This window comes from Theropithecus gelada, chromosome 9 (genome assembly GCF_003255815.1).
Source record: "Theropithecus gelada isolate Dixy chromosome 9, Tgel_1.0, whole genome shotgun sequence".
NCBI classification, from domain to species: domain Eukaryota; kingdom Metazoa; phylum Chordata; class Mammalia; order Primates; family Cercopithecidae; genus Theropithecus; species Theropithecus gelada.
Genome location: NC_037677.1, coordinates 30590000 through 30606186, shown reverse-complemented (window position 1 = coordinate 30606186; position 16187 = coordinate 30590000). Strand labels below are relative to the sequence as shown.

Sequence of the window (16187 nt, the reverse complement as noted above, 5' to 3'; positions counted from 1 at the left end):
CAAGTAGCTGGGACTACAGGTGCACACCACCACGCCCGGCTGATTTTTTGTTTTTGTATTTTTAGTAGAGCCAGAGGTTTCACCGTGTTGACCAGGCTGAATATGTTGATAATTATGTAGTTTTTGTGCATATGTGTGTAATTAAGTCTCTAATTTCCTTCCTTCCTTTTTTGCTTGGTTTCTACCTTACTATTCCTACTCTGTTAAATTTCCATCAAAGTAGGCAACTCATGTTAATTATCTGCCACTTTTATCTAAGTTCATATAGTCCCACACAGATATATACATAGTAGATACATACATATTCAAAATTATATGTGGTTCTATGATTGTTTATTTTATAAGAAATATATTATCTTGTAACTATTGTCTTGTTACTAAAGATAGCTTATGGCAGTTGCTCCAAGTCATCAAATACTGTCTTTTTTTTCATTTTTTTATGGTAAAGTATTGGTTAAATGTAAAATTCAACCATTTTAGTGTACAGTTCACTGAGTTCTAACAAACATATACAATTGTGTAACCATCACAAAAATGAAGATATAAAACAATTCTATTCCTGCCCCACACGTTGTTCAGTGCCATTTTATACTCAGTGATTCTCCCACTTCCAACCACCGACACCAATGGTCTGATTTCTATCCCTACTGTATTGCCTATTCCAGAATGTCTTGAAAATGGAATCATATCATATGTAGCATTTCGATTCTGCCTTCTTTCAATTAGCATAAAGGACTTGAGACTCATCCATGTCACTGGCTTCAGCCACAGTTCCTTCCTTTTTTACTGCTGAGTAGTTGGGTCCATTGTGTGGATGAACCATACTTCATTTATCCACTAACCAGCTGAAGGACACTTGGATTGTTTCCAAATATTGTCGAATATGAGTAAAAACATTGTCAAATTTGCATATGTGTTTTTGTCTGGGCACAAGTGTTTGATTTGAGTTCTCTATCCAGTGCCTATGTCTGTTTTTTTGGACTCTGGGTGGTAAGAGAACTCCACCTTTCCTGACTTTCTGTGACCTTCAGGAAATGTTCCAGCTATCCATTTCGGGTGTTTTTATCCCCAGACTCAGGTAGTTTTCTCCAATCCATGCACACGATTGGTCCTTACATGGCGATTTAGGGGGGACTGTCTGCAGATCTCCGGAGCTTGCTGTCTTTACAAAGCTCCAGTACCTGAAAGGGGCAGCTGGCACTCTGTCTTACGAATTCTACCCATGTGGGTCTCCCCAAAGCACCGACTCTATCTGTTTCAACTTGAGGAGACCACCACACTCCTGTGTTTCCCCTCTGCACAGGCACCTGGAAACTCTATCTAGGCAGTAAGCTGTGGAAATTGCAGGACCTAACTCGTTTGTTTCCCGTCTCTCAGAGATCACTATCCTGTGATCTGTCACTATCTTGCATTCTCAACGTCCTGTATTTGACAATCCATGCTAAATATGCTTTTATCTAATTTTTTTTGCTAGTTTAAGACAGAAGATAAAATCTGGTCTGTGATACTCAGTGTTACCTGGAATCAGAAGAAGTTTAATTCATGTTTGTTTATTTAGCTAAATTTATTTGATTTGGATATACTATAATGTATCTAGCCATTCCCCTATCCAGTGACATCAATATCATGACAGTGTTTCAAATTTATTATTCTACACATTTCCTCACGTAGGATACTTTCGATTTTATGCAACAGATAACTAGGAGTGAGATTCCTATATTTTTAAATCAAGATATGTATTTATACTTTCAATAAATATTTATAGATTCATTTCCCCTGAAACTTTAGTACTTCAATTTTCAGTGGCAAAATGGGAGTACTTTTTCCTATTTTCCTACCAGCAAGAGGCATTATAATTCTCTTTAAAAATTTCCAATTAATGGGTATACAATGCTTTCTCATATGTAGTATTTATTTGCATTTCACTGAAAAATATTTTTTTCAAATGTTTCCAATGTATCAATTTATTTGGGTTCTTTAATTTTACTAAATAATATTTTACAACTTTCAGTGTAGAGATTTTGAAAATCTTTTGCTAATATTTTCCTAGGTTTTTGTGCTATTATAAATGTTACATTTAAAGAACTTCTTATTTTAATTATTGCTGACATATAGAAATGCATTTTTTATAGAAAATATTGACCTTGTATCCAGTGGCCTTGGTAATTTTATTTATCGTAGTTAAGAACTTATATATATATATATATTATTTTCTAGGATCACAATTATTTTGTCTGCAAATAATGACAATTTTATTTCCTTTTTTCTAAATATTAACATTTCTATTTTTCTTTTGTTGTTTTATGTACTGGATAGAATTTCTAGAATGTGTTGAATAGAACTGGTGATAGCTGCTAGACTTGTCTTATTTCTGTCTCAGAGGAAAAGCTGTCAATAGTTGAACCTCAAGTTCCATTCTTACTGAAAAATTGTATTCTTTATCATATAAGAATGCTCCCTTCTATTCAGAGTGTACTTTTAAAAAAAAATTAAAAAATTGAATGTATGTTAAAAATTTTCAATATTTTTCAGCATCTATTATGATCATATGATTGTCAGATTATCTTTTTTGTCTATAAGGTAAATTCATTTTTTAAATATTAAACCCCTCTTGCACTCCGGAACCAAACGTAATTGGAATAGTTTTATTTATTATTTATTTCTTCATTCTATATGGTAATGCTTGGTTATAACTTTTGCATTTGTAAAAGTTATAGAGACTGGCCTCTAATGTTCTCAAAACATGTGAGGTGTTACTTTTAGGCCCGTGCATTAACAAGGATGCATGTTGTGCAGAAGATGAGGTCGAGCCAGATGTGAACACTTTAACCCAGGGAGACTATTCACTCCCTCCTTTAATTTTTATATTGTGCGGATCACATAGCCCCTCTGGGATATGTGGGTGTGTAAGAGTTTTACAATAAACAATTCTGATTACCAGAAGTAAACTCCTTGCCGTTACCGGGAATACAATTGCTAAATTCCACATTTCTCCAACTTGGTTCATTGTTTAGAGCAGACTTATAGGAAGATAAATCAAGGGACATATTCCTAGAAGTCCCTGGGCCTGTGGTCAGAGTTTAGGCTCTCTATACCCCTTACCTGCACATATTAATTTTAACACAGTATTATCAACTTTCTAAATATTTGGTTAAAATTATCGTAGGATAGCATTTAGCTTCCCAATCAATGGTCAGTAACTTCATATTTTAATTCTATTATCTTTCCATCTAGAAACATGTTATCTCTTTTCATCTAACCAGGGAGTTTGTAGTCTTTCACAAAGTTTTTAATGTTCTTCATATAAATCATGTCCCTTTTCTGTTAAATTTATTCCTACATTAAAAAAAGTTAATTTTGCTATCAGGAGTTGGACTTTTCTTGCTGTTTCTATATCTAGAAACTTACTGCTAAGTTAAGAGAAGTAATTTTATAGCATACCTGTTTCCATTTAGCTTGCCAAATTGTTTAAATGATACTATAATTATAAAAAATATAATACTTTGGCTTTCCATTTTTACAATTATAATATTGGTAAAACATGAGAAATTTGCCTCTCTCTTTCTATAATGTCTACTAGATGTTTTATTTCCTTGGCTTCTACATTCACCAGACCTTTAAGATAATATTAGTCTAAGATAATATATATTGTCTACTATTATCTCTAATTGATAATTATGACAGAAATATATTATGTCATTTCTCATTTTAATTATTGTTTTGTCATTTGCCATTTAGAATGCTATTTATTTTGGGGTTGTTCATTAGTCTTTATTTAATTATTTCCTTTTGTTTTATTAAGGTTTGTGACTTGAAATTGTTCACTGGTTTTCCATAGTCTTTTCAACATTTAGATAGGATTCTATGACTTGATACTTTCATTTTGTTGATGTAATTGAATGTGGTGACCGAGCTCGTAAATTAAACCAAACCTCCATTCTCAGAAGGCTCAGATTAATCAAGACACACTATTTTTGGATAATGATTTCAAATTTATTCGATATCATTTTAATTAGAATATTTGTTCCTATGCTCACAAGTGAGGTTGCTCTCTAGAGTTTTAAATTTTGTCCTGTTTTCATCAGTTTTATTAAAAATTAAAGATATTCTGGCAACCTAAAATGAATCAGGAAGCTCTCCATATTTTTCTAAGATCTGAGGTTCCTCGAATAATGTTGCAAATGTTTGTTTTTTAAAAATTAAATAGGGAGCCAGGTACAGTGGCTCATGCTTGAAATCCAAGCACTTTGAAGGACCAAGGCAAGAGGATTGCTTGAGGTCAGGAGTTTGAGACTCTGTCCCTACAAAAAAAATGGAAAAATGTGCTGTATGTGGTAGTGTGCTCTTGCAGTCCCAGTGGGAGGCTAAAGCTGGAGGATTGTTTGAACCCGGGAGTTCCAGGCAGCAGTGAGTCATAATCATGCTACTGCACTCTAGCCTAGGTGACAGAGCCAGACCCTGTCTCAGGAAAAAAAAAAAAGAAAAGAAAGAAAATTAAATTTAACTCAGATGTGGCACCATACATTTCTTGTTAGGTTTTCTTTTCATTACTTTTTCAGTTACTTTTGTTGTCTAAATGATTTATTCAGACCTTTTGCTCCTTTCAGATTTTGGTGTCTTAATGTGTACGTGTTCTCACCTTCATTAACTGCTTGTTTGAAATCGTGTATATTCTTTTAAATGACTGGAGGAGTAAGGTCTTTGAATACTGGTTCATTTGTTTTTAGAATTTGGATTGTCTTTTTAAAAATATTCAGTTGAATTTTACCTAAACCTGAGCATTTTTAGGTGGAAGAATTTTTCAAAGTGACCTTTTTCTACTCTTTTCCTTTCTAGGTGAAGCATAGAGAATTTAATGAACTTGCTTGCATATGCTGTTTCCATTACCCATAGTTTGGAATTTGGGAACAATAATCTTTATCTTTCCAAGTTGGTTTTGAGGTTTAAAAACAATATAAACTTGGGTTTATATTTTTCCTACTCAAAGATGGCACTGCTGACTCACACCCTTGGTTGTTTGGTTTAACACATGGTGGAGTCTATAAAATAATACATTCTAATTCTAAATCCTTTCCTTTCTGTGCAGTCAGCATTAACTTGTCTCTAGGAAAATCACTCTCTGAATATGGTATTTTCCAGTGAAAATAGTTGGTTTTCCAAATTGCCCATCATTGTGATTATCAAAGGGCAGGATCAGACTTTGACATTCTTGGGTATAGCCTTCCTTGTAAGTCTTCAATATTCAGTGAAACTACCCCAGACAGCAGCTCCGAACATGTGATCTTTTAAGCTGCTGAGAGATGTTATCCCCTGCACATTTGCTATGAGCACATCCGTCGTAGTTAAAATCTAAAAGCGGTTATTTTGTTAATGTTCAGATTAGATCTTTAATTAAGCTTTCATCCCCTCTAGCACAGACAACAATGTCAAACCTGAGAAACTAAAATTCATTCCATAAGCTCATATCCTTCAGTACTTTGTGAGGAAACTAAAAAATAAAGCTCTTGTGGGTATTTCATGAAGGGCATGTTGAATATCTAATTTCAGCTTAGAAGCTTCATTTAATTTGATGTCAAACTCTATGACATAAATGAAGCCAATAAAAATGTTTGTTCAGGTGATTTGGATCAAGAGCTTGTTTTAATTGATTAAATGTTATTTTAGGTATTTAATGTTATACATGTATAAATGCTATTTGTTATCTACAAACCATAATAGTAAATATGTAAAAATGTAATTTTCCTTATCTAATTGATAGTTTAACATGTGCAAGGATAAGATTCTGGGGCAAAGAACAGCTAAGTGTGTAAGAGAACTTGTATCCGTATGACTTTCCCTTTGTTTTTGCAGGATCATTTATTTATTTGGAGGCACAGCACTCCCCTGGGGTGGCCAAGCTTGGAAGTCCTGTTCTTACAAAATTGCTCACTGCCTCTAACCCATGTCAGGTAATCAACTGTTCTGAATTTCCATTGGCCATTCTGTGGTTGTAAATCGCTGGGCTTGGGTTATTCTGCTAGTAAATGCCTGCCATGTTTTACTATCACTTTAATGATGAATTAAGAGATTTATATGCGCTATTTCAACACGAAATGCCATGTCCTTCTAAAAGACCATTTGTAACACGTAACTGGCACCATTCTTTGGGAGCGGCTATTAAAGAAGCTTTCTGTTATTTTATATTCTTTTCACACAGTCATTTCAATAATCTAAAGCTGTGGATACATATTGCCAAAATGTTTGGCCAACAATGTGCATTGAGAAAAATAAAGTCAGTTAAATAAGTGTTTGTTGAAAGAAAGATGAATGGATAAGTAAAGATAAATGTATACAGAAAAAATGATTATATTTACTGAAATTTGAGTTTTTCAAATGAGTCCTCTGGTGCCAGGTAAACACAAACCAAGCAGTGAAATACTCTTTTTATTTCAGCAGCATAATAAATGCTTAGAGAGGACGGACGAGTCAGACTTGGCTCAGGTCTCTTTTGCCACTTTGTAATTGTGGCTCAGACAAATTGTATATTCCTTTTGAGACTTAGTGTCTACACCAGAAACATACATGATTCTATGGATTAAATGTCAGCATTTACACTGGAAGCATACACGATTGTATGGAATAATGACAAGGATTAAAATGTGATTAAATAAAGCACCTGGCAAAATATTTGGTACATAATAGGTAAACAATGTTTGTACCAAATATTGGTATATATGTACCAAATATAATCTTAATTCAGTCAACATAATTCGTTTGCTTTCCATAAAAGTAACACCTAAATCAGAGGTCTCTATTCAACTTGTCTTGTTTTCAGTCCTTTTGAGAGCTCCAACATGCCTCTCGCCCTTAGGATTTCAGCTCATTTTTTGATCTTTACTTGTCAGAAAATATTGAAGAGATCAGTAGTGCCACACAGTACATTCACTGCCTGTAAGTGTAGTGTTACAGCAATTTTCTTGGGCATCCCTGGTGATAAGTGACATATTATTCCCAGGTATAAACCTAATTATACTTTGAGTTTGGAATAAGTCTAAGTGGGAGTGTCCTGAGTTCTTAATAGTGATGTCCCATAGATACTTTAAAGTCCTAAAGATACTTTCTTTTCCTTTCTTTTTTTTTTTTTGTTTCTTCCCATTTCTTTGTGAGAATAAGAATTAAAACAACTGCCTGGTCTCCATTTCCATTTTATCCAAATGCCTTTTACCCATTCCCACCTCTTTATTTTAATTAAATCCTATAAGATAGACAGAAAAAGAGAAAGATAGATATAGAGGTTTTTTTTTTCTTTTTTTTTTTTTTTTTTGGAGGGAAAAATCTAGAAGTCCAGAAGCACTTGTTCTTTGAAAGTACAAGCTAACTTAGATTTAATTCAAGGTCATACATTAATGTGATGAGACCACGAATGTCAGTTATATAGAAGAAATTGAATATGAAGGAATACGATGTGTTAATTCTGCCTGCTTTACACAAATTTGAAGATATTAAGAGTGTATTAGAAATTCCTATGACTCACCTAGAGTCCCTGAGAAATCAAACGTATGTATATGATTTTAAAAGGTAATCTATATTTCCTCTCATTGTATGCTTCCTGATAGCCATTGATTTGTGGTCGCCGGGATTGAGTTTCAGTTTATCATTGTTTCCACTTAAGGACACTTAATTTTTGCTTAAATTTGTGACTTAGTTGGGGTTGAGGGTGTTATTTAGGTGGGGTCTCAGTGAAAATGCTGTCATGGACACTTTGAGTGCTTGCTAGTTTATGTTGAAACCAAGGCTTCAATTTCTAAAGGCTGTGGATGCTGACTTCATGGTTTGCCTTGGTTTTTGAAAACCTGAGACTGTTTCAAGGAGCCACTACAGACTGCCAGAGGAGATATTTGTTTTTCATGCTTTTCTCTATGTGCTTGAATTTTAGGAGTCTTTGAGTTAGCAGAAAGGATATTTGAGTTGCTTTATAATGCTTTCCAGTTTAGGAAGTAGGACTAGACTGTAGGAGAATGTTATTGATAGTCTGAGATACACATAGCTAAGGTTCTCAGGATTTTTCTAAGACTATAATATGACTGTTTTTATAAGTTTGTGGCAATATGTGATATTTTCTTACATGAAAGTTACAGAATAAGCAAACAAAACAAATTCTTACCTTCTTGGGTAATTGGAAAATCTAGCCAGTCCTCTGAATTGGAATGTATTAATAGTGCTTTCATGGAACCAGTGTTCTTCATTATAAGGTAGTAGAGTCAAGCAGTGAGATAACCAGTGTGGGGTACTTTGACATGATTAAAGCCTTCATTTTATGAAAGTATATGTTTTTTTTTTTCTTATATAAACCTATATGACGCTTACAGTTAAGAAATTTTTCTTTTTTTGAAAGGACTTTAAAGCAACTTGAGCTTTCTTGTGAGTTGCCATCTTTAACAGCACAATTTTAGGGCCAGTTTACATGGATTACCTTGTACTTTATATGTGGCCAACACATGACATCAGCATGGACAGTTGTTCCCGCAGCTAATCATTGTTCAAGATGCGGACTTTAATTTACGCTTCAAAAGTTCCTTCAGCCACTAGTGGAAAATTGGCATTTTTCTTTGAAATATGAGATAGGACTAACAGAACATGAGGAAGCCCAAAGCTATTCTATCTTATGCTGTTGAAATGCTGCTACTGTTTACAATTAACTAGGAAACATAAAGTATGAAGGGAATTAATGTGGATACTAATATTTTCTGAATTCTCATATTTGAGTTACTGTGTAAATAACATAATCTCTTACTTTTAGGACTTCACAATTAAATACAGGAAGATGGATAATATGAAGCTTTTGCTTTCAAAATTTGTATGTTCATCTATTGATCTTTGTTTTGTTTTTAGTTCTCCAACTTGTTTTACAATTACATTAATATTCCTTCAGTAAAATCAGGACAAAGGTAGATGAAACCAGAGATGGGTTGGATCCCAAAGTAAGGTTTATTAGGGCCAGCCTACACATTTGAGTCTGCCAATGAAGAGAGGGCCACATGTGGTTCAGATTCAAGGAAGTAAAAAGAAAAAAAACAAAACTAAAAATAGTTATTCTGAGACTTCTCCTCTGAGTGCTTGCTATGATACGAAAGTAAACATTATGCCTACGATCCAACACATATATATTGCTTATCTACTGTGTGTTGATTACAGTCCTTGATGCAGGGAATATAATGGCAACAACCTAAACACATACTTGCTCTAATAAAATGTAGTTTAGTGGGGGATACTGACAGCAATTCAGTGTAAAATGCTCCAAGCTACAAGAGGGTAAGTCCAGTATAATAATTATACTCTACTTACAAATCTCAAGGAGTTTTCAAAGGCCATGTCTTACAATGTCCCCAAAGTAGGACAATGAACTCGAGTCAAAGAACAATTTAGAAAAAAAAATAATTTTGGAGCATGTCCTGGAATGGTACAGTTGTGCTCTAGTCCCTGGTCATTGTGTTTAATCCAAAGATCAATGTTACAGTAGCTGATGGATTCTAGAGGAAGCGACGGTCTACAGAGGAAAGGGCGAGCAGGTGCTCTCTCTCCACTCTGTTCATCAAAGCACCTGAAGATTAATCATTTAAACTAGAAAAACAGATTCTGTTTTATTGAAGATTCTAAACCTCAGTGTAAGCTTGTTCAGGAAAAGAATGCCCAGGAAAAAGTGTAATTGACTAGGAGCCATACAAATCACTATGGTAATGGTGAGGGAGGTGTTTGTGTGTCTGTGTGTTTATGTATGTGATGAATGATTCCCTCTTTCAATATATACTTATTCCTAGCTGAATTTTGAGCCGCTGTAGATATCTTAGCTTGTATTTTTTTTTCATTTCTCCCATTTATTTATTTTGCTTTTTTGGCTACGCTTGTTCTTCTGTATCTTCGTATTCTAGATCTTATAAAGGTGCAATAAGTGTGGCAATAAACAGACTGAGGAAGGCGTAAAGGGTCTGATGTGAAGCAGAGAAGGCAGAGTTTGCTGAGGGTTTGGAATAAAATAGAGAATGGCCATGAAGATCTGACCAAGGAGCTCTGAGATTGAGAAGGAATTAGAACAAAGGCCATAGGCAAGTTGAAAAAATTGGCAGAAAATTTGAAGAGGAGAGTTTCAACAAGAGATGATCAAAATTAAAAAAAAAAAAAAAAAAAGAAAACAGAAAAATAAGGAAGAAATCATTTTAAACTTCTGAGTCATGACCTTGGGTGTCATTTTAAACTTCTGAATCATGACCTGGGACACCTTGGGTGTCCCAGACTGAAGTATCAGAGAGTCCAAGGCCCCAGAGGCACTGTACAGAAACAAGAGCCAATGGAACTAAGACTGTCACCCCCTCTCCAGCTTAGGTACTTACCCATATACAATAACTGCTGTAAATCACCAGATATTCTTTCCTTTAGTAGTAAAATATATGATTTAATATATACATATTTAGATACTTTAAAAATAGAAATAATTTAAAATCATAAGAATACAATTAAAAATAAAATAGTTGGAGCTTCCGTTTTTGTCTTCAATATTCAAAAAGAACTGCTTTGTTGGAAACTTTTTTAACCACATGAAATTCTCTTGAATGCATTGATTCAAAGTCTTGAATATAGTCATACTGTATATAAAATCTGCCTTAGTGGAGACCCAAGAAAAATAAAAGCAAGCCCTTTTTGTTAACATTTTACTTAACTGCTTTTGAATGATTCAGGCATGCGTCAAGAAAATTTCCTTTAAAAATGATCAAGTAGTAAATAAAATTTGAATGTTTGGTGTCATTTTCACTTACATGCTTTGCAGACCTGTTTAATGCGACATTCTGGGATGATGGACAATGTCCCCTATGTTAAGTATAGTAGCTACTAGCTACATAGAGCTAGCTATTGAGCATTTAAAACATAACTGAGAGGCCGGGCGCAGTGGCTCATGCCTGTAATTCCAGCACTTTGGGAGGCCGAGGAGGATGGATCACGAAGTCAGGAGATCAAGATCATCCTGGCCAACATGGTGGAACCCCATCTCTACTGAAAATACAAAACTTAGCCAGGCGTGGTGGCATGTGCCTGTAGTCCCAGCTACTCAGGAGGATGAGGCAGGAGAATTGCTTGAACCTGGGAGGCGGAGGCTACAGTGAGCCGAGATTTCGCCACTGCACTCCAGCCTGGGCAACGGAACGAAGCTCTGTCTCAAAAACAACAACAACAACAACAACAACAACAACAACAACAAAAACATAACTGAGAAACTGAATTTTTCATTTTCATTTTAATTAATTTAAATTTAATAGCCACTCTATTTTCACACTTTTGTAGTTATGCTCATTATAATTAAATGCTCATTTTCTTTTGCCACTCTTCCTCCAAAAGACTCAAAGGTCCCTAAGAACCCATAATGCCTTATACATTTTTTGACATAGAACAGATTATCTTTCTTCCTCTCTTCTCTCTGTCTCTCTCTCTCTCTCTCTCTCTCTCTCTGTCTATTTTCTCTCTCTATATATTTCTGAATGTTTACAGGCATTTACTTAAGCACCGATATTAACAGTCCACTCATTTCTTCTTTTTTTCCCAATACATATTAACTGAATACCTGGAAAACACAAATTACTATAATAAGTTCTGTGAGGAATTTATGACATGTTTCATGATTTGGAGTTTAAGGTTTAGTGTTCTGCTACTGGCATATACCAGGCTGAGAGGCACAGAGTTTGCGTACTTGAGTACTGCTTGTGTGAAATCACAGCTTGTATCAATAACTTAAAATTGATCATTAGAGAAATTCAAATCAAAACCACAATGAGATACCATCTCACACCAGTCAGAATGGCCATTATTAAAATGTCAAAAAATAACATGCTGGCATGGTTGTGGAGAAAAAGGGATGCTTATACACTGTTGATAGGAGTGTAAATTAGTTCAACCATTGCAGAAAGCAGTATGGCAACTCCTCAAAGAGCTAAAAGCAGAACAACCATTCCACCCAGCAATCCTATTACTGGGTATATATGCCCAGAGTAATAGAAATTATTCTACTGTAGGTCAGGGGCAGTGGCTCACGCCTGTAATCCCTGCACTTTGGGCAGGTGAAGTGGGTGGATTGCTTGAGTCCAGGAGTTCAAGACCAGTCTGGGTAACATGGTGAAACCTTCATCTCTACTGAAAATTTAAAAAAAAAAAAAAAAAATAGCTGAGCATGGTGGTGCATGCCTGTAGTCCCAATTACTGAGGAGGCTGAGGTGGGAGAATTACCTGAGCTCGGGAGGTTGAGGCTGCAGTGAGTTATGAACACGCCACTGCACTCCAGCCCGAACAACTGGAGTGAAACCCTGTCTCAAAAAAAAAAAAAAAAAAAGAAAGAAAAAGAAAAAAGACATCATTCTATCATAAAGACACATACATGTGAATGGTCATTGCAGCACTATTTACAGTAGCAAGGACATGGAATCAACCTAGATGCCCATCTATGACAGATTGTATAAAGAAAGAGTGGTACATATGTACTACGAAATATGCAGCCATATAAAAAGAAAAAGATCATGTCTTTTGTGGGAACATGGGTGGAGCTGGAGGCCATTTTCCTCAGCAAACTAACACAGGAAGAGAAAACCAAATGCCACATGTTCTCACTTACAAGTTGGGAGCTAAATAATGAGAACATATGAACACAAAGAAGAAAACAACAGACACTGGGGTCTACTTTAGTGGGGAGGGTGGAGGAGGGAGAGGAGCAGAAAAGATAACTATTGGGTACAAGGCTTAGTACCTGGGTGACTAAATAATCTGTACAACAAGCCCCCGTGACATGTGTTTACCTATGTAACAAATCTTCACATGTACCCCTGAACCTAAAAGTAAATAGAAAAAACAATGAATTTAAAAAAATTGTGAGCTGTATCAATAACTTTTGTTCAGTGATTTCACCCTCAGAAATTGAAAAGATAATGGAACATTTCTTGGTATCTAATAACTTAAGAATTTAAGTCTCCATAATGCAAATTCTGTAAAAAAGTAAATTATATATAAGTTCCGAGCTCTTATCCCATTGAATGTGGATCCCATTGGCATTTATACTTAATACACTATTAAAATAACTTCACACTGGTGATGTACTGAGTGACAGTTTGACAGCTCGAAATTCTAATGGGACATGCACATCTCTTGTACAACTAGGTTTCAAGCTGTGTTTTGCATATTTACAAGCTTGGGACATAGTGAAACTTACAGCAGGGATCTAAAATTTAATTGCAGTTGAGAAACATGAATCATCTCTTTCCATGGAATTTAATTAAACATTTCCATTATTTTTGTTTCTAACTTACCTGTCAAGGTGTGAATTAAGGTAAGTACAGTAATAAAATCTAAAATGAAATTAAACAATCAGAATTTTTAAATCAGGTGGTCACAATTAAGTAGACATTGATAAAAATTTGTACCAAATAGAATACTTGATGTTATGAAATGAAAAAAAATTTTTTTAAAGCATTTAAAACATCTTTTTCGGTCAACATTCATCACTGGAATTGGGTCTCAATAGTGAAATGCATGGTTTGCCTATATATACGCTAGTATCTGTCCATGTATCAGTATAAAAGCACAATGATGAATAAGAAAACATTTTTTAAAAAGAATTTAAAATATAACAAACCTGAAAAAATATCGCTCAATCTAAAGAGAAATGTTCCACTTTTGAGGGACCTCATCTTTAAATGTTGGGTTTTTCTTTAAAACATACAGCCTTAGGACCTGTTATGTGATAATCAGAAGAAGCAAAAAAATTTGACTGCAGCATATCTGAACTTGTTTTAATGGAGGTTTTGTGGGCATATTTTACAGAATGAATCATCCAAACAACATTGAGGGAATTAATTTTTGCCTCATACAGCTCCAGGTACTTAGAAAGTGCTCAGTAAATATTGGTTGAATCAGTAACAGTATGGAATTTCATTTTAGGGCTACTGCTATCAGCACCTGGAATAATCCTCTCTGTTCTCTTTACTATGTAGTTAAGCCATCAAACCTTTAGATTGTGTTATTCTTGATGGTGAATAGGAAGTGAAATGATTAAGCTTCCCTGCCCTTGAAGAATGTTGTCTTACTTGGCTCAATTATTGATTAACAGTACCCTGTGAGCTTCCAAGTAATTTGGTAATGTTACCACAGAGACTAAATTAGTATAAAGTATTAATTACAGTTTTTAAAATTAAACTAAAAATAATTTTTAAGGAAACTTTTTCTTGTTTGAAACATCAAGTATGTATAGTGATACTTGATTTTTAATGTTGAGTTTCAACGTGTACCTCCCAGATTTATAAGAAGTCAGAGAAGGATTCTGGAAACTTCCATGGAAACAATAGTACTGCCATGACTGGGTTACACATCTGGGGGAAAGGAGAATTGAGAAGATTATATTTAACACAGAAGTTGTTTGGAATATATATACATAGTTTGTTGTTGTTGGTTCTGAGATGGAGTCTCGCTCTCGTTGCCTTGGCTGGAGTGCAACAGCATGATCTCAGCTCACTGCAACCTCCCCACCTTCTGGGTTCAAGCGATTCTCCTACCTCAGCCTCCCGAACAGCTGGGATTACACGCGCACGCCACCACACCTGGCTAATTTTTGGATTATTAGTAGAGATGGGAGGCAGGCAGATCACCTGAGGTCATGAATATTTCAAATTATAGGAAAAACTACCAGAGACAGGTCAATGGAATATTTATATAATTGAAAATATGTTTTCAACAGGTGCAGTTTTGGTATCATTTGTCTCAACATTCACATCTTTCAGTTTTTACAAGAACATCTCTAGATGGAAACTTGCAAAAGCAAGGCAAAATAATCAGATTCTCCGAATCTCAGTGGAGCCACGCAAAAATTGATCTCATTGCAAAAGCGGGAGAATCTACTCTACCTTTTCAGGTAAGCACATAAGAAATTAATACCACTCAACAGAAGACACTTATTTAATGCTAATCCTTTCAGATAACAATATAACACATATAGCTCATACCTTTTCAGGTAAGCGCATAAGAAATTAATACAACGCGAAAGACGACACTTATTTAATGCTAATCCTTTCAGATAACAAAATAATACACATAGCTCATGAATTTATTCAACATTAATGAAGCAAACACATTCAGAGATCAAACACATGATCTGGGATGAGTAGAGAGATTGTTTTGACTATGCGCTCAAGAAGTATGTGTAGAATAGTAGCAAAAGTGGAGATAAGAAATGAATAAGATGGCAGAGAGAAGAGTAACTTAAAATGATTTCTTTCTCGAAGTGAAGACGTTGGATTATATGATGTAGTGAAAACAAAATCTGACTTGGGCTGTAATATATTAATCTTATTGTCTCACTTTCTGCTGTCTGGTAACATTGAGAATGTAATCCACCTTTGGGAAGTGGAGGACATTATATTAAGTGAAATAAGCCAGGCACAGAAAGACAAATATGGCAGGTTCTCACTCACACGTGGGAGCTAAAAAATTGATCTCATGGAGGCAGAGAGGAGAATGGTGGTTACTAGAGGCTGAGAAGGGTGGTGGGGAGGAGGAGGTTAGGAAGGGAGGTTTGTTAATGGTTAAAAATTGTAGTTAGAAGGAATAAGCTCTAGTGTTTGATAGCACAGTAGGCAACTATAACAAGTTATTGTGTATTTCAAAATATTTAGGAGATAAGATTTGGAGCATTCCCAACACAAAGAAATGAGAAGTGTGTAAGGTGATGGATATCCTAATTACCTTTATCTGATCATGACACAATGTATGCATGTATCAAAATATCACATTTACCCCTTAAATATGTACAACTATGTATTAATAAAATAAAATAATAAAAGAAGGCAATTGTATCTTGTCAAATGGGCATTCTAATTTCTACCCTCCTGTACATAAGTCTTCTGGATGACATTTGAAAAGAGCAATTTTGGAAACTAGATTGGGTGGAGTGGAATATGATGGAGAGCACACTGTTTTGGAGTCAGGTGGTCTGAGTTTTAGTCTCTGCTCTGCTCATTGTTTGCTAAATGACTGTGTAAATATTGTCTTTGAGCATCAAATTTCCTAATGTGTGAAAACCAGTGATGATAAAAGCAATACTCCAGGGGAGTCTGAATATTAAAGATGATATAGCTAAAATGGCAGCCATGAACATGGGCTCTGGAACCTTGGGTTCAAGTTAA

General features: G+C 35.0%; 1 protein-coding gene across 1 annotated transcript in view; it reads left to right on the top strand.

Annotated features, from left to right (window-relative positions):
- The window catches only part of MALRD1 (MAM and LDL receptor class A domain containing 1), a 670416-nt gene that overhangs the window by 99842 nt on the left and 554387 nt on the right, over window positions 1-16187 (top strand). The window contains exons 12-13 of the mRNA XM_025396215.1: window positions 5851-5948; window positions 14744-14917. Coding sequence (XP_025252000.1) covers window positions 5851-5948; window positions 14744-14917 — 272 coding nt within the window. The remainder of the gene's footprint in view (window positions 1-5850; window positions 5949-14743; window positions 14918-16187) is intronic.